We start from the raw sequence: 19,562 nt of genomic DNA on the forward strand, positions 1-19,562 counted from the left end.
TAGCTACAAGGAAAAATAATGTAAAAAATATAAAATACTGTCCCTATTTTTATAGTTCTCTAATCAGGTACACCTAATCACAGGGAATGACTAACTCAAAGAGTAGAACTGAACCTCCCCATTGCCTACTACTATAATATTCCTAGTGCCACCTAATTATGGCCCAAAGACTGTGGGGTTCTATGTCTGGCAATCCTTTCATAGTGACTTAGGCTTCCTTGAAAGTCTCAGTCTTCTTGTGGGAGAGAGACTTTATTTGATCAGAGCCACAGCCTGTGGTTTTTTCAAAATTTCTTCTTAAAGTAAAGGTTTGTAAGATAAACAGATTTTGTGTTAGACAGTACTGGGATGATAGGAGCTCTGGTTTTGATGCCATCTGTTTTTTCTGTCTCAGAACTTCTTGGTCCTGATGTCTGACCATGGAGATGTGAGCCTCCCACCCGAAGACCGGGTGAGGGCTCTTTCCCTGCTGGGGAGTGCAGTGGAGGTGAATGAAGACGTCCCACCCCGACGGTACTTCCGCTCTGGAGTGGAGATGATCCGAATGGCCTCCATTTACTCTGAGGAAGGCAACATCGAACATGCCTTCATCCTCTATAACAAGTATATCACGTAAGACACCTACGGTTTCCTTTTTCTTGCCTGGTGACTGATGCTTCACTTATTTTGCCCTCGTGTTCACTTATTCTGCTCATAATTACTAAAACTAGAGAACTTTAGCGCTTCATCAGTGTTAATCATTTCTGCTGGTAGCTCCTACATATTCTCTGTCCTTGCCATTCAAAGACATGAGTACTGAAGGTGTTGTTTTCATGACTCAGTAATTTCATGAGTAAGAAACTTAGCTTTTTGGCCTATGCCCACATGGCCCAGCTGTTAGACAAAAGATTTGGTAGCAAAACTAGACACGTATAAATTGATGAATTTTTTTTTTTTACTGTCCTTTTTCTATTAAGGCTGTTGGTCATAGGATTATTACTCAGGGCTAACAGAGCCAACACTCCTTGCCTCTAATTATTTTGTGCCAAATTGAGTGAAATAAGAAAAAGTTCTTTTTAACCTTTACTATAATCATTCAAATCATCAAATAATTTTGACTTCCTACAATTTATATGGCTCATCATAATAATACCTTTCCCTTGAGTTGTTTATCATCTTAGAGTAGGAAGAATAAATAGAAGATTTCAGTGTTATCAATAGGGAATAAATCCTAAAACCTCAGTGCAAAAGAAGTAACATGTAACTTAAGAAGGAAATAATGTTAAAGGTCTTATTTATAATCTGGTCATATATACTTTTTGTGTGTGTGGTATTGGGGATTGAACCCAAGGGTATTCTACCCCAAGCCATTTTTATTTTTTATTTTGAGATAGGGTCTTTGCTAAATTGCCCAGGCTGGCTTTTAATTTGCAAACCTCCTGTCTCAGCCTCCCAAATGCTGGGATTATAGGCATGCACCATGGCTCCCAGTTCTATACATACTTTTAAAAAACATGATTGCATGTATTTGTATGGCTCTTCGTAATTTATAGGGTATTTCACCTGCATAATTTCATTTGATCTTCACAAGGGTACATGATTCAATCTTCTCATTCTACTTATGAACAAAAAGCTCAGAGTTTAGAGATATTCTGGTGTTCCCCAGTTTGGAGTGACAAAACCCAAGGTTTTTTGTTTTGTTTTGTTTTGTTTTTGCGGTACTGGGGATGGAACCCTGGGGCATTCTACCTCCGAGCTACACACCTTGTCCTATATTTTATTTTGAAACAGGGTCTCACTGAGTTGCAGAGGGTCTCACTAAGTAGCTGAGGCTGTCCGCAAACCATGATCCTCCTGTCTCAGCCTCCCAAATTCTGGGATTCCAAGCGTGCACCACCATGCCCAGCTAAAACCCAGGTTTTATAACTCCTAATTCAGATTTTAGGACATAGGTTCATTTTGTTTTTCATTTAATAGTGTTCTGTGATTTGAAGGTAGTCTTTTGAGATTATAGAAATGATTGATCCACCCTGACTATTTTGGGGGAAGTTTTTATTATTGTTTTTTAATAGATATAGTATAGAATCCAGAAGGCACAAAAGAATATATAGATAGTTGAAAGTGAATATTTTTACCTACTCTTCCTTTTTTCCCCCTATCCTTCAATTCTGCTCCCCAGAGGCAATCACTTGTATTAGTACCTTATGTGTCCTCTCAGAGAGATATATATGTGGCAATTATATCACATTAAGTTTTTTATTACAGCCTCCTCTAAAGCAGGATTTCTAACTTTGGAAGTAAATAATTCTCTATTGTGGGGATGTCTTATACTTTGGAAGTTAATAATTCTCTATTGTGGGACTATGCTGTACATTGCTGAATGTTTAGCATTATCTCTGGTCTCTACCCACTAAGTCCCAGGAGTGACTCCTCCCCCCAGCTTTGACAACCAAAGATATTGCCAGACACTACCTAATGCTCTCTGAATGCAAATTCACCCTGATCAAACACAAATGCTGTAAAGAAAAATACTGCCTAGGATTCATACTATACTTTTTAAAGAGGATAAGAGGGACTGCTCTTATCCTTATTCTTCTTTTTAAGTTTAGAAATAGTGTCCATTTTTTCTTGTAGTCCATTAATACCATGGTGCCCTGTCATATGGCTTCAGTGTTGATAAAGTTTCATACAGTTATAATTACGTTTCTGCTTTCCTTTATTGTTAGATGTTTTTCATTCCTAGGCACAAAATTTGTTTTCCTGAGAAGTTCCTTTAGCTACTGTCCTCTTTATATATCTTTACTGCTGGAAGAAATAGTATTCTTGAATATTTTCAGTTTTCTTATAGATTATCCTCTCAGAATCAAACCACGGGCATAAATCCTTTAGAGAATAACTAGTGGAAAAATTCAGTAGAATCATGGAATTGTTCTACCAGGTATTTTCTGAAGGGTCTTCTGGGTCCTACTACCTTATATAAAAAGAGCTTTCAGGGCAAGGACCATGTTCATTCAACAAATATATATTGAATATATCTACAATCGACTTGGTGCTCTACTAGATTCTAGACACAGTGGTGAGTAAAATGGCCCTTGCCCTGTTGGTGTTCCATTCCAGGTATAGGAGAAGATGGTACACAGATACACAAATAAATGTAGTTACAAAATAAGGAAGATTCTATGAAGGCAACAAAGAGAGTGCTGTGACATAGATTAGCCATTTAATAGAGTAGTAAGGGTCAGGTCTCAATGAGAAGGTAAGATTTAAGCTGAGATTTGAAGGATACAATTGAGTTGGTCATTTTGGAGCATGGGACCGAGCATTTATTTTTTTTAATTTTTTTAATTTTTTTAATTTTTATTTTTTGGTCGTACTGGGGTTCCTGGAAGCCCTTCTACCTCCGGGCTACACTCCCAGACCTATTTTTACATTTTTATTTAGAAACAGGGTCTCCTAAGCCAGCGCGCGTGGCTGGCTTCGAACTTACGTGATCCTCCTGTCTCTGCCTCCCAAGCGCGGGGATTACAAGCGTGCGCCACCACGCCCGGCTTTTTAAATTTTTTAAATTTATTTTATTGAAAGTAAATGTTATACATTTAATCTGTATTTAGTGCCCTCTCTCCCCCTCATTTCCTTCCTACCCCTCCCGATACTTAATACCCAGGCTGACCTTGCTATATTCGTACTTTTACACCTATTTGGAAATAGCCGCTCATCAGTCAAGTTCAGCCTCCTTCCTCTCTTAGCTTTCCATTCAAACTTTGCTGAGATTTTCCTTCCATTATCTGGAGTCCCTCTGGTATCCCCAATGCTCACTCGTTTGGGCATATTAGAGGAAACATATGTCCCTTCTCTTTCTGTGTTTGGCTGATCTCACTTAACATAATGCTTTCCAGCCCTTTCCATCTTCTTACAAATGACGTGATTTTGTTCTTTTTTATAGCTGAATAGAATTCCATTGTGTGTATTTCCCATAAATTTGCAAACCATTCATCTGTTGATGGGGACCTAGGTTGTTTCCAAATTTTGGCTATTACAAATTGTGCTGCTATGAACATAGGTATACATATGTTGCTGTAGTTCTCTGTTTTCAACCCCTTTGGAAAAATACCCAGGAGTGGTAAAGCTGGATCATATGGTGGATCTATTCCCAGTTTTCTAAGGAATCTCCACACAAATCTCCATAGTGGCTGAACTACTTTGCACTCCCACCAACAATGTAAAAGAGTTCCTCTTTCCCCACATCCTTGCCAGCATTTGTTGTTATTTGATTTCTTTATGCTTGCCAATCTGACTGGGGTTAGATGGAATCTCAGCATAGTTTTGATTTGCATCTCCCTGATGGCTAATGATGAAGAACATCTTTTCATGAATCTATTGGCCATTTGTATCTCCTCTTTTGTAAAGTGTCTATTCATTTCAGTTGCCCATTTCTTGATTGGGTTGTTTGTTTTGCTAGTGTAGAGTCTTTTGAGCTCTTTGTATATTCTGGATATTAGCCCCCTATTGGAGCGGTGACTGGTAAAGATCTTCTCCCATTCTGTAGGCTTCCTCTTTAGGTTCTTGATGGTTTCCTTTGATGAGAAGAAACTTTTTAGTTTGATGCTATCCCACTTGTTGATTCTTGCTTTAATTTCCTGAGCTTTGGAGGTTTTGTTGAGAAAGTTACTGCCTGTGCCTATATGTTGAAGTGATGAGCCTATGTTCTCCTCTAATAACTTCACAATCTCTGGTCTGATTTCTAAGTCTTTGATCCATCTCGAGTTGATTCCTGTGCATGGTGAGATATAGGGGTTTAGTTCCATCTTTCTACAAATGGATAGCCAGTTCTCCCAGCACCATTTGTTGAAAAGGCTGTCTTTTCTCCAGCGTATGAGTTTGGCCCCTTTGTCAAAGATTAATTGACTGTAGGTGTGTGGATTTGTTCTGTATCTTCTATTCTGTTCCACTGGTCAGTGTACCTGTTATTGTGCCAGTACCATGCTGTTTTTACTATTGATCTATAGTATAGTTTGAAGTCTGGGATTGTGATGGCTCCTGCGTGATTCTTGTTGCTGAGAATTGCTTTGGCTATTCTGGGTCTTTTCTTTCTCCATATGAAGTTCATGATTGCTTTTCTAGATCTGTGAAGAACGTAGTTGGTATTTTGATGGGAATTGCATTGAATCTATAAATCATTTTTGGCAGAATGGCCATTTTGATGATATTTATTCTGCCTATCCACGAGCACGGGAGGTCTTTCCATCTTCCAAGGTCTTCTTCAATTTCTTTCTTTAATGTTTTATAGTTTTTGTTGTAGAGGTCTTTTACATCTTTGGTTAGGTTTATTCCTAGGTATTTTATTGGTTTTGAGGTTATATAGTGAATGGAACTGATTGTTTTATTTCTTTCATTGTGGATTCATTGTTGGTATAAAGAAAAGCCTCTGATTTCTTTAGGTTGATTTTGTATCCTGCAACTTTGCTGAATTTGTTAATTAACTCCAGAAGTCTTTTGGTTGAGTTCTTAGGGTGTTCTAGGTAAAGGATCATGTCATCTGTAAATAAGGATAATTTTAATTCCTCTCTTCCTATTTGAATTCCTTTGATTTCCTTCTCTTATTGCTGTGGCAAGAGTCTCAAAGACTATATTGAAGAAGAGTGGTGATAGTGGACATCCTTGTCTTGTTCCCGATTTTAGGGGGAATTCTTGCAGTTTTTCCCCATTCAGTATAATGTTGGCTTTGGGTTTGTTGTGTATTGCCTTAATGATGTTGAGGTATGTTCCTTTTATTCCAATTTTCTGTAGTGTTTTTAACATGAATGGGTGTTGGATTTTGTCGAAGGCTTTTTCAGCATCTATTGCTATGATGATGTGGTTTTTATTCTTGATTCTATGTATGTGGTGGATGACATGTATTGATTTGTGTATGTTGAACCAACCTTGTTTTTCTGGGATGAAACCAACTTGGTCATGGTGTATTATTCTCTTGATATGGTTTTGAATGCGTATGGCTAGTATTTGGTTAGAATTTTTGCATCTATGTTCATTAAAGATATTGGTCTTTAGTTTTCCTTTCTTGAGGTATCTTTATTTGGTTTGGGGATTAATGTGATACTGGCCTCGTAGAAGGAATTTGGGAGAGTTCCATCTCTTTCAATTTCCTGGAATAAGTTACGAAGTATTGGTATTAGTTCTTTACTGAAGGCTTTATAGAATTCAGCTGGAAACCCATCTGGGCCTGGGATTTTCTTTGATGGAAGAATTTTTATTGCCATTTCTATTTCATTGTTTGCTATTGGTTGGTTTAGGCTTGCTATGTCCTCTTGGTTCAGTTTAGGTAGGTTAACTGTGTTTAGGAATCTATCGATTTCTTCCATGTTTTCTTGTCTATTGGAGTATAAATTTTTAAAGTAGTTTCTGATAATCCTTTACATTTCTTCACTTTCTGTGGTGATGTCTCCTTTTTCATTTCTGATTTTAGTAATTTGCATTGATTCTCTTTTTCTTTTGTTTAGGTTGGCCAGGGGTTTATCAATTCTATTAACCTTTTCCAAGAACCAGCTTTTTGTTTTGTTGATTCTTTGAATTGTTTTTTTGTTCTCTATTTCATTTATTTCTGCTCGGATTTTAATAATTACCTGTCTTCTGCTGGCTTTGGGGTTGGACTGTTGCAGTCTTTCTAGATCCTTGAGTTGTGCCAATAGCGTCTGAACTTGGTGATTCTGAGTCCTTCTTATGTGAGCACTCAATGCAATAAACTTTCCTCTTAATACTGCCTTCATAGTGTCCCAGAGATTTTGGTAAGTTGTGTCTCTGTTTTCATTTATTTCCAAAAATTTCTTTACTTCTTCCCTAATTTCTGCTCTCACCCATTCATCATTCAATAGTGTATCATTCAGTCTCCACGTATTTGCATAGTTTCTTTTGAGTTTCCTGTTGTTGATTTCTACTTTAATTCCATTATGGTCTGAAAAGATGCAAGGAATTATATTGCATCTTTTGAATTTGCTGGTGCTTTCTTTGTGTACCAGGATGTGATCTATTTTGGAGAAGGTTCCATGGGCTAATGAGAAGAATGTGTATTCTGTAGTTTCTGGATGAAATATTCTGTATATGTCTATTAGGTCCATTTGGTTTATAGTTTTCTTTAGTTCTAAAGAGTCTTTACTCTACTTTTGCCTTGAAGATCAATCCAGTGGTGTTAGAGGCATATTAAAGTCTCCCAGAATTATTGTATTTGGGTCTATTTGAGATCTGATGTCCTGAAGGGTTTGTTTTACAAACGTGGTTGCATTCACATTTGGAGCATAAACGTTTACTATCATTATATCATCTTGGTGTATTGTTCCTTTTAATAAAAGGAAGTGCCCTGATTTGTCTCTTCTAATGTGTCTTAATTTAAAGTCTGTTTTGTTGGATATCAGGATTACCCCTGCCCTTTTTTGTTCTCCAGTAGCATGATATATATTTTTCCATCCTTTCACTTTCAGTCTGTGAGTGTCTTTGGCTGTTAGGTGAGTTGCTTGCAAACAGCATATATTTGGGTTATGTTTTTTGATCCACATTGCCAATCTATGTCTTTTGATTGGTGAGTTAAGTCCTCTGACATTAAGAGTTATTATTGAAATATGATTTTTGTTTTCTGTCATTTTGTGTTCTGTCATCTGTTTGGTAGCTTTTTTTTTTCTTCCTTAGAAGTCCTTCTGATCACTTTCCTCTCTTCTCTGGTTCTGAAGTCTGCTTTTTTCTTCTTTATGGTTTATTTCTTTAAGTATTTTCTCTAGTGTTGGCTTTGAATTCATAATTTTTTTGAGATTTTGTTTATCCTGAAATACTTTTATTTCGCCGTCGACTTTGAATAGTAGTTTTGCTGGATAAAGCAGCTTCGGTTGGAAGTAAATTTCTTCCTAGGTCTGGATCACATCATACCAGTCTCTCCTGGCATTCATGACCTGGGTTGTAGAGTCTGGGGTGATTCTTATTATTTTGCCTCTGTATGTCACCCGACCTTTTGTTCTCACTGCTTTTAAGATCTTTTCCTTGGACTCTATGTTAGTCATTTTGACTATTATGTTGCGTGGGGAGGTTCTTTTTTTATCTTGTCTTAATGGTGTTCTGTATGTCTCTTAAACATGAAGATCTATCTCTCGTTCCATGTTTGGGAAGTTCTCCGAAATTATTTCTGTGAAGAGATTACGGATGCCCCTGTTCTGTATCTCTATCCCTTCTTCAATGCATTTTATCCGTAAGTTAGGGCGTTTCATGTTGTCCCAAATTTGCTGTATGTTTAGGTTTTGTTGCTGTAATGACTTCTGCATACTATTGGCTGTGTTTTCAGTGTTGGATGAACTGTCTTCTAACAGTGATATTCTACTTTCCATTTCATCTAATCTTCCAGAATTTCTTTCTATTGCTGACTTCATTTCATTTATTGACTCTTTCATTTCATTCCAAGCCTCTTTCTGATTCTTTTTTAGTGTTTCTAACTCATCTTTCATCTCCTCTAAACTTGTTTTAAATCCTTTCATTATATTGTAGATCAATTTTAGGAACTCCCCTTCCTGCATTTCTTGTAGGTCAGTATCGTGATTTCTGTCATTTCTCCATTATTCCTAGTTCTCATATTTTCAGAGTTCTCAGGTCTGGTTTTCTGCTGTCTTCCCATCGTTAGTGGGTATTATTTTTAGCCCAGTCTTTGTATTAGGACTTTAGAAAAGACTTATCCCCCCAGAAAAAAAACTTATCCTCCCAGAAAACCAAAAACCAAAACAAACCCAAAGACCCAAAAAGTAAAACAAACAATACCAAACTGCAATAGTAAAAAATAAAATATAGCCGGGCGTGGTGGTGCATGCTTGTAATCCCCGCGCTTGGGAGGCAGAGACAGGAGGATCGCGCAGGTTCGAAGCCAGCCGCGCACGCTGGCTTAGGAGACCCTGTTTCCAAATAAAAAATGTAAAAATAGGTCTGGGAGTGTAGCCTGGAGGTAGAAGGGCTTCCAGGAACCCCAGTACCACCAAAAAAAAAAGAAAAAAGAAAAAAAAAATATATATATATATAAAAGGATAGAAAAATAGTAAAAAAAATAAATAATCATAATAATAATCATAATAATTAATAATAAAAGAGATAACAGTCCTACTATGTTGTTGATATATATGGTGAATCTTGTATTTGCTTGGAGTGTCCCCATGTGGCCCCGTGCAGGTATCGCACCTTAAGCGCTCTTCTTTGGTCCTGGAGTTGAATCGGCCCACTTTGCGCACACTGGCACTCACATATATCGTACTCATTGTGTGCTTGCTGGGTCCGTGGCTCCTCTTTATTCACGCTGGTAGTCCAATCTGTGGCTCTGAAGCTCTGGCAGCTCTCCCGTATCCTGCTGACTTTTCGCTCCAGTGGTGAGCAGATCCACTTCCCGGTCCCTGCTGATCTCCAGGCGTGTCTGCTGGGCCGCCTTTGTTGGGTGCTGCTCAGGAGCTCCAGTTAGTTAGCAACTTCGGGTATTGGAACTCTCTGGTCACTTTCAGACTTTAGAGCTTCTCTGGGAATGTTAAAGACCCAAAAGTTCCGTTTGGGCCAGCAGCCCTGAGGCCCCTGTGCCTGCGCCTGCACTCCGCTGGCCGCCGAGTCTTCAGCTCACTATCTGCTTTCTTTATGTGTTGTGGTGAATCTTGCAGTTCAGTTGCTGGATTTTTTCTGCCGTACTTACTCCCCAAGTCTGTTTTGGATCATACGTTTAATTTTTTCTTTAAGACACTTCTGTTTCAGTAGTTGAACTTAGTTTGCTTCAGCTAGTGAGGGACGCTGCGTCTCTCCGTCGCCATCTTGGAAAGTCCTCGGGACAGAGCATTTAAAACAGAGCTGTGTGTTCAGAAGCTTTTAGTGGGAAAGATCCTAATGTAGTCTAGGGATTATATGATCATTGTATTGGGAAGTGTATAGCAATTGAGAAGGGAGAGAGACTCCAGGTAAGGTTGGAGAGGCAAGCGGGACGTCATAGGCCGTGGTAAGGAGTTTGCATTTTATCTTGAGAGCAATAGAAAACCATTGAAAGTTCAATGAAGTTGTAACTTAAGCTTCTGTTTCTAAAATATGAGTTTTGGTTGTGTGGTAAATGGTGGAGGAGTACTAGGAGAAGCCAGGGAGACTGGCTAGGAAACTCTTGCAGCAGTTTACAAGAGGCTGATGGCTTGAGGTAGTATGGCAGCATGGGAAAACACAGGTGGGTTTGGTATGTGAAGGTGGAGTCCAGGGGATTTACTGATAGTTTGGAAAAGAGGATAGGATCAAGGTTGACCTCAGGTTTCTGCCTTGAATAGGATGTGATAGTCCATTTCTTGAGTAGGGCTGAATAAGGGAGAGACCCAAGAGTTCAGGTATGGGTTCTATTGACATGTTAAGATGCCTGTGATATATCCAAGTAGAGATGTCAAGTAGGCAGTGGAATGTACCAGTCTGAACTCAGAGGAGAAGTCCAGGCTGGAAATACAAGCAAGGGTGACCTTAGCATACAGGTGGTCTGGAAGTCATGAGAATGACTGTGACCTTCTAGTGAAGAGGCCAACAACCTCATAAGGATTCATTGATAGAAATTGGATGGCATAGCCGGGCATGGTGGTGCACGCTTGTAATCCCCACACTTAGGAGGCTGAGACAGGAGGATTGCACAGGTTCGAAGCCATCCTCAGCTACTTAGTGAGGCTCTCAGCAACTTAGTGAGACCCTGTTTCCAAATAAAATGTAAAAAAAGGTCTGGGAGTATAGCCCGGAGGTAGAAAGCCTCTGGGTTCCTCCCCCAGTACCACCAAAAAAAAAAAAAAAAAAGAAAAAGAAAAGAAAAAGAAATTGGATGGCGTAAACATTTCTTCTTATTTTTACTAACCACTGACGAAAATTTACCATTTCTTTCCATTTTGAATATTGGCCTTAAACCACAGTAGTATTCATATTTATAATTTTATCACAAATAGAAATCAAGATATTTTCATACAACATTATAATCTTTTCTCACATCCCAAGCTAGCATCTATACTTATCACTACTTCAGAATTATGACACCAAGTTATTAAAGATGTCTAGATCCTGTTATTTAATACATTAAAAAGGACATTTCACAGTTCTTTTTACAGTTTGAGGACTGTATTGTAGCAAAATATGTTTCTTTTATAATTTTTCTATTTGTATTATAGCCCACAAAAAAATTATTCTGAGAAAGCATCCATAGCCTTCACCAGATACCAGAAGGATCCATGGTATATAAAAGTCAAGAATCCTTGATAATGAGGAGACCCTAGGAAAGAGCCCTGAGGGTGGCTATGAAGAGAGCCATCCGAGGAGACTTTGAAGGGAAGTTTCAGAGGCAGAGGAGCTGCAGGAGGGAGTGGTACCATGGGATCCAAAAGAAGTCAGTGTTTGAAGGAGATTATCGGGTGGATGAGGATAGAGAGTGGCCTCTGCTTTCAGTAACATGTCGTTGGTGATCTCAGTAAGCTATTTCACTAGACCAGAGCCAGGGGAAATGTGAATGCACCACAAGAAAGTGGGGGCAGTGAGTGCAGACCAGAAGTTGGCAAGTTTTTTCTCTAAAAAGCCAGATAGTAATATTTTTTTTGCTTTATGGGGCCATTTGCTCTCTTGCTTTGTAGTGTGAAAGCAGCCATAGCCAGTACTTCAGTGTGTGTGGCTACTTCAGTGACTTTTTATTTGTGAAAGATGACTAGCCTGACATGACCCACTGGGTATATTTTACCAAGCCCTAGTATAGACAACTCTTTGGAGAAGTTTGGATAGGAAAAGTAGAAAAATAGGGACATCTCTGAAGGGGGACAAGACTGTGTGTATTTATTTTGAGATGGGAGATTCTAGAGCATCTTTTTCATCAATAAAGGGTCTTGTACAAGAGAGACTGATGGTCCAGAAGAGAAGGAGTTTAACTGTAGCAGTAACTTCCCAAGAAGGCAAGAGAGAATGATATTAAGAGTGATTTTTGTGTGTGTAGGTTTGTGTGATACTGGGGATTGGGCCCAGAGGCATCCTACCGCTGAGCGAAACCCCTAGCCTTTTTTTTTTTTTAAATAAACCGGTTCTCACTAAGTTACTGAGAGTCTCTCTAAATTGCTAAGGTTGGTCTTGAACCTGCAATCATCCTGGCTCAGCCTCCCAAGTACTGGGATTACAGGTTTGTGCCACCTTGCCTAATTGAAGAGTGATTTTTTTTTAAATGTGGCCTGGTATTACTTTGAGTGACACAAATTATCAGTGTCAACAGTGAGGCTGATGTGGGGTATCTGTCCCTGTATAAGAGGTTCCACTTATAAAGCCACTTAATGATGAACCAAGTCTGGAGAGAGCTGGGGGTGGGAGGAATTTGGCAGTTCATGTTCTTAATTGAGATTTCATTTGGGACTTCATTGGTTTGGTGTGTTTGGAAGCAATACAGTTGCCTTCATTCTCCTTGCAGTGTCTTTTAAGACCCTAATTCTGATTCTGTGAACTGACAAGCACAGGAATTGCCAAGATGTTCTAACTAAGTGATTCTCAGCCTATTTTTCTATCATATTTTACTTGGTATATTTCTGTTAGCAACAGTGGCTCACTTTGGTGGTTACTACAACTAAGGAGAGATGAGAAAGGAGGGAAGGCATCTACCTCACCATTCCTCTGCTTTCCCCACTATTGAGGCTCATTATTCTAGACCTTTTGTGGATACTTTAATTTAGAATTTAAAAGGCATGTCTGTCCTTTTTCTTGGAGCAGTTTAGACATCTGAATGATCTCAGGCATATTTCCTACCCAGTGTAGTGTCCCTATGTAAGAATGCTCTGCCTTTTGCAGACCCCAGTATAGAAGAAAGATCTTCAGCACATTAAATCAGTACATATTTTCATGATGAGCACAGACAATAAACCAAGCAGTGGATACTTTCACAGCTTTTTATGGTCATCGACGAGGCTACACAGATGGGACTCAGGCAGTTCCTGTCTACTGTGGGAGCCTCCGGTAACACAAGTCCTTTCTGAAAATAAACTTTCACCTGTGTTGAAAATGTTTACTGAGATTGGAGTTTATAGATTGAAGAATGCTTCATCTGTGATGAAGCTACTTTGCTGATTAATTTTTTAGACTGGAAGAAATGACATGAGGATCCTTTATAGAGCCTTTATATAGAATATATAGAATAATATAGCTTGTATATAGAATTTCTGGCTGACTTTTGAGTTATTTTTCATATAAAATTAACACTTGTCATTTTAAAAAATTCATACTCTACAAGGGAGATATGAAAGTGAAAAGAGAAGTTTCATCCACTAGAGGTGACCGCTGCGATCTTGCTTATGTGCACAAGACAATGTGCAAGTGCATGCATGTCCTTTATCCTTGAGGAATGAGTGGGATCCTGCTCTGCATTCTGCTCTGTGACTTCCTTTCTTAACCTGTGAGGACATACCAAGCCATCTCAGTCAGGGCTGTTCCTTCTGCCTGGAATGGTCTTATCCTTCATCTCTTTCTGGCTCACTCCCTTCCAGTAGTTACGAAAATGCCACTTTCTTATTGATGCCTTCTTCAGTTGCTCTGTTTAAAATTCACCTTTTCCCTTTCACTTTCTGTCTTCCTTCCCTATTAATAGTGACTTCCCTAGCACTGATTCTCTAATGTGCTTTTTGATTTATATATTGTCTGTTTCCCCAGTGAAATGTATACGCTATAGTAGGAAGAACTTTTTGACATTCACTGCCATATCCTCAACCTTTAGAATAACGCTTGACCCCATAATTGATACTCAGCAAGTATTTTTGGATGGATGAGCGAATGATTACTAAATTGTTTTCATATTTGGGTATACCGTAATTTATTAAATTATCCCATATAGATAGACGTTTAGTTTTTTGGTTTATTTATTTATTTACTTATTTTGCGGGTCTGGGGGCGGAACCCAGGGGCATTCGACCTCCGAGCTATACACCCTGCCCTATTTTTTATTCTTCATTTTGAAACATGGTCTCGCTAAGTTGCAGAGGGCCTCACTAAGTATCTGAGGCTGTCTGTGAACCACAATCCTCCTGTCTCAGCCTCCCGAATGCTGGGATTACAAGCGTGCGCCACCGTGCCCAGCTTGAGTAGTCTTATATGTATATCTTTATACTGCTACATGATCATCTCTAGGATAAGTTCCTAAAGGTGGAATTGTGAGTTTATTCACATATTAAATTTGAAGTTTTCTCCCATCTTTTCCACCTCTAAGGAAAAAAAAATGGTAACAGTGTATGAGAACACTTATATTCTTACATCTTTACCTATACCTAGTATAGTGAACTTTTAAGCCTTTTCCCATCCGATGGATGAAAATTGATATTTTAATTTTAATTTCCTTCATTATGAGTAAAGTTGAACACTTTCATATGTATTCTCCTTTTATATTTACTTTTCCACTTCTCTCTTTTTTCCCATTTTTCTGTTAGGTTATTCAGCTTGTGTTTTTGCCAGCACATCTTTGTTTGCTTTGGTACATTTCCTCTCTCTAGGCTGCAACAGGATATAACCCCAGAGAACAGTATACCTCTGAGCCACTGCCATTCTTTACCTAGAAAGTTTCTAGCCTTGATGTGACCATCTCCATGTTCATTCCAGCTCACATTTTTTATTATTTGTTGGTAAAAATAATCATATACACACATAGTGGATGTGACTATGTGCTAAGCACTGTGCTCAGCACTTTGTTTTTATTTTCTCACCCTATTCAGGAGTACTGGTTTGTCTCTACCTATATAATTTATAAAGAAACTGAGAGATAGTGAGATCAATCTACTCAAGGTCACACAGCTGGTAAATGGGGAAGCCAGAATCTGAACCCAGAAAGAGCACTCCAGAACCTGTCTACCTAACTGCTAAGTGCTAGGACCTCCAGTAAGGACTATGGACTATGATACCCATTGTGTGTGTGTGTGTGTGTGTGTGTGTGTGTGTGTGTGTGTGTGTGTGTTATTGGGGATGGAACCCAGGGGCATTCTACCTCCGAGCTACACCCCCAGTCTTATTTTTTATTCTTTATTTTGAAACAGGGTCTCACTGAATTGCAAAGGGCCTCAGCAAGTAGTAGCTGAGGCTGTCCTCGAACCACAATCCTTCTGCCTCAGCCTCCCAAATGCTGGAATTATAAGTGTTTGCCACCACACCCAGGTCCCATTGTCAGTTTTTAAGAAGTCTTTCTACCCATATATCCCCATTCAGAAAATTGACTGCAGTGGCTGAAACAAAGGGAAGATACTCATATCATATCATAGCCTGGGGGTTTTGTGCTCACATATAAACTTGCTTTTGTTACAGGAAGTCAGAATAATATAAAAAGGCATATGATAAGGAGTTTCACTCCCACTCTGATCTTATCCATTTTACTTTCCCTGCCTTCTACTTTTATTAGTTTCTCTCTATATATTTTCTGTGTATTGGTATACATATACATATTTATAATCAAAATAAACATACATACATGCATGCACATACATATATATGCTATTCCCCCATTCTGACACATAAGGTAGCTTACTATATGTATTATTTATACTTTATTTTTTCACTCAACTAATCCATTTCATCCATCTCTGAGTGCCTCTACACAAGGCACTATGCTGGCTTTAAAGAATTTTTACAAAGATGGACAAAACACAGGACTCTCTAGCCTGAAGAAGTCTGTAGTCTCCTATAGTAAGTGTGTAAGTGATTTAAAGCATGGTATTTCTATGACATAGTGCTTTCCTTGCTGATTCAGGCCTCAGTACCAACCACCTCGATTTATTTGTTTTGAGTCTCCAAAACAAAGTGTCCACGTATTGCTACTTTTTTTTTTTTTTTTTTTTTTTGCAGATCTGGGGATGGAACTCAGGGGCATTCTACCTTTGAGCTACACCCCCTGCCCTATTTTTTTTATTCTTTATTTTGAAACAGGGTCTCACTAAGTTGTGGAGGGCCCCACTAAGTAGCTGAGGCTGTCTGCGAACCGCAGTCTTCCAGTCTCAGCCTCCTGAATGCTGGGATTATAAGCATGCGCCACCACACTCAGCTACACATATTGCTATTTAATTCTTTTAAAAGACATCTTTGTTCTGGACATTCCAAAAGCCTTGTTGAGGCAATGTGGGGTAATGTTGAAGTTCTAAGTCTTGCTGTGACAAGTTACTAGATTTCCTTGTCCCTAAATAGGTAGCATAAATCATAGAGGTCTGGGAAGTGATTCAGTTTATTTTCCCCACTGAGCTTTCTAGCCAAGGAAAATGACTGAAAGAGAAAATCTAGTATCTGATCTCTATCCAAGCACTTTTCATCAAACATCTTAATGCATACTCTACATATAATATATACGAAAAACACATGCATTATCCTAAGCATTTCCATGTTTGGTATGATGCAAAGGAATATTCTTTAAAGGAACATAAATCCCAAAGAAAGATACCAGAGTTAAATATCTTAAGAGTAGTAATGGATGTGGTTTTTTCTTAGCCTCCTGCCCATGGCTACCAAACTGTCCTCTGAAGAATGTTTCATGACAGAGGCCCTTTCCTTTGAAAGCCAGTCACATCACAACATGGAAAGCATCTTTCTTTGAAGGTACATTTTTGGGCTTAGGATAGGCTCTGCTTTGTTTTGTTTTGCCATCCTTTTTGTCGTAGGAGTGTGGTGCTTACTGTCCATAGCCAATTTGGAAGAAGAGGGAAAGGCTTTGTGCTCTTTCCAGGGATGGTGATAGGTAGGGCACATGTCCTGTCTGGATGTGCTGGTTCTCTCCCCAATACCTCTGGAAACCCTTCATGCAGTGGCTGCATAATAAAGTGCATTGCATCAGTGTCTCGTGGCCATTTGAATATTTTCTATGCATCATAACCATTCCAATCTGTTTCCGTAGGCTCTTTATTGAGAAACTACCAAAACATCGAGATTACAAATCAGCTCTCATTCCTGAAAAGAAAGACACAGTAAAGGTGGGTCTTTATTTTTTATTGTTGCCCATAAAGAAAGCTTCAGAGCAACACAGGCTAACTTTAAGACAAAAGTAGTAATCTCTGCATCTAAGGCCATTTCACCAAAAAAGTTAAGAAATAGCAAGTTTGATATAGAAGCAGGTATTTTAATCATTTTTTGCCATTACCAACTTAAATCTTCTTTTTCTCTATTTACTTAGCTGGCATTAAAATTATTCTAACTCTCCATTTCTGTTTTGTGTCACAGAAATTAAAAGAGATTGCATTTCCCAAAGCAGAAGAGCTGAAGGCAGAGCTGTTAAAACGATACACCAAAGAATATGCTCAATATAATGAAGAAAAGGTCAGTAGAGTAGCATAGAAAAAGAAAAGGAAATTATTCTGGTTCCATATGCTGTGCCCTGAAACTATAATCTGCTATTTCAACAGAGTCCATGATTACACTTTTGGGGAGCAAAGATCAGTAACAACAACAACAACAAAAAGTAATGGTTAGGCAGAGGATTCTAACATAAATTTAACCTAGTTGTCAAAGAGGGTGACCTAAGGAACAGGTGATCTATTGCCTGAGTGCTGTATCTAGAGCAGGAACATCAAGAACAATGAAAAGTGTCCCTGAGGAAAAGGTTTTTTAGATAATAGAGTTTTGGAGGTTCAATCCATGTTTGGCTAAACCTAAAGCTGTTTATAATTATTTATTTTTCAAGCTATCTTTAGACGATTCTTGTTAGGAAGAGTCAGTTAAAGCATGTGGAGGTGTCAGGGATGTGGTATCAGACATGAATGCACACTTCAAGCACTTAAACATCATTGTGTAGCCATCTGTTAGGATCTGGTCTGGACTCTGATGTTGAAAAGAGCAGTGAACAGCTATAAGGTAGATTTCTAAGGCACTTTGTAAGTTAAAACTTTAGCAAAGGAGATTATTCCTTGTTATTTCTTGTTTGTTTAAATTGTCACTTTATTGATCTGATTAGTTCTGTATTGGAGGCTGCATTTGAGTTAAAGTTCAGTAGAAATCCCCAATATCAGGTAAAGGGGATTTAGTTCTGTTTTATAGCCTGGGGTAGAGGATATATATACATGGCACAGTTAGAATAGAACTGTCTTTGATCCAGGTTATGTAACACAGACAATAAAGTACATCAAGACTTCAGTACAGAAGAATATACATTAGGTATGGTCACTCGGGAAGGGTACTGAGAAGACCAGGACTTCACTTATTCTTCAATATAGGTATACAGTGGCTCTGTACAAAGGGTTGGGGATTATTCCCTGGGTTTATAGAAATATGTATTCTGTGTTGGGAAATCAGACTGGAACAGAAGTATATTTTGGAAATCTTCTGTGGAGAAGCTTTGATCTTCTGAGGTGTAAAGTATTAGGCTAAATCCTTTATCTTTTTGTAGAAGAAGGAAGCAGAGGAATTTGCCCGGAACATGGCTTTCCAACAAGAGCTGGAAAAGGAACGACAGAGAATAGCCCAGCAAAAGCAGCAACAGTTGGAACAGGAACAGTTCCATGCCTTTGAAGAGATGATCCGGAACCAGGAGCTAGAAAAAGAACGACTGAAAATTGTACAGGAGTTTGGGAAAGTGGACCCTGGCCTAGGTGGGCCACTGGTGCCTGACTTGGAAAAGCCCTCCTTAGACGTGATCCCCACCTCACCAGTGTCATCCACACAGCCTTCAGACTGTAACACAACTGTAAGGCCAGCTAAGCCACCAGTGGTGGACAGGTCCTTGAAACCTGGAGCACTGATCAATTCTGAAAATAGTAAGTCCATTTGCTAGTGTCCACTTCAGTCGTGTGTGTGTGTGTGTGTGTGTGTGTGTGTGTGTGTGTGTGTGTGTGTGTTATTGAGAATGAAACTCAGGAACCTTCTACCTCTGAGCTATATCCCCAGACCTATTTTATTTTCTATTCAGAAACAGGCAACTATTAGTAACCATTCCTAAGTTACTGAGGCGGGCTTCAAACCTGCAATCCTCCTGTTTTAGCCTCCCAAGGACTGAGATTACAAGTGTGCACCACCATGCCTGGCCACTTTCAGCTTCTTTGCAGCCAAACAGAGTACTATTTTTGGCAATTCAGCTTAAGAGTGCCTTTGTGTTCTCACTAAATTTTCATCACAGAACCCCCCTTGATAAGTACCGCCACACTGTCACATTGGCTATCTTATAAAAGTTGCTTTTGCTTAAGCATATTTACCAAGTCACTTTTCTGAAGAGTTAACACTGTCCTTAAAAGTCAGATCCTCAGCTTTTAAGATGATAGAGATTTGAAATGTTCAGTGAATTAGAGACCTCAGAGTTGGCTCTTTGTAAAATAGTTTTGAAATGTATAATACCATTGTGGAGTTCAAAGACTGACTTAAAAAGCTGAATTGTGCTTGCTGTGAAAGCATTCCTGATTTTTAAGGAGCTTAGTCAACATTATGTGTGTAGTGAGTGACAACTGAGTTTAGCCATGAAAACTATTGACAGTCTTCTGCTGTCAATAATGGCAATCAAGAAAATAATAATTTTATTTTATTTTTAGTTTATTTTTTTATTGGTGCACTGTATTCATACATCATAGTGGGATACAAACTTTTGTAGACATACATGCACACATCGCCCAGTC

General features: G+C 38.8%; 1 protein-coding gene across 1 annotated transcript in view; it reads left to right on the forward strand.

Annotated features, from left to right (window-relative positions):
* Positions 1 to 409: 409 nt before the first annotated feature.
* Positions 410 to 19,562, forward strand: part of STAMBP (STAM binding protein) — a gene marked incomplete at both ends in the record, with an annotated part of 42,865 nt that continues 23,712 nt past the window's right edge. Inside the window, 4 exons of the mRNA XM_080711078.1 lie at positions 410 to 612; positions 16,862 to 16,937; positions 17,185 to 17,280; positions 18,347 to 18,713. Coding sequence (XP_080567204.1) covers positions 410 to 612; positions 16,862 to 16,937; positions 17,185 to 17,280; positions 18,347 to 18,713 — 742 coding nt within the window. The remainder of the gene's footprint in view (positions 613 to 16,861; positions 16,938 to 17,184; positions 17,281 to 18,346; positions 18,714 to 19,562) is intronic.

This window comes from Muscardinus avellanarius, assembly GCF_963383645.1.
Source record: "Muscardinus avellanarius genome assembly, chromosome: 15".
In the NCBI taxonomy this organism is placed as follows: Eukaryota; Metazoa; Chordata; class Mammalia; order Rodentia; family Gliridae; genus Muscardinus; species Muscardinus avellanarius.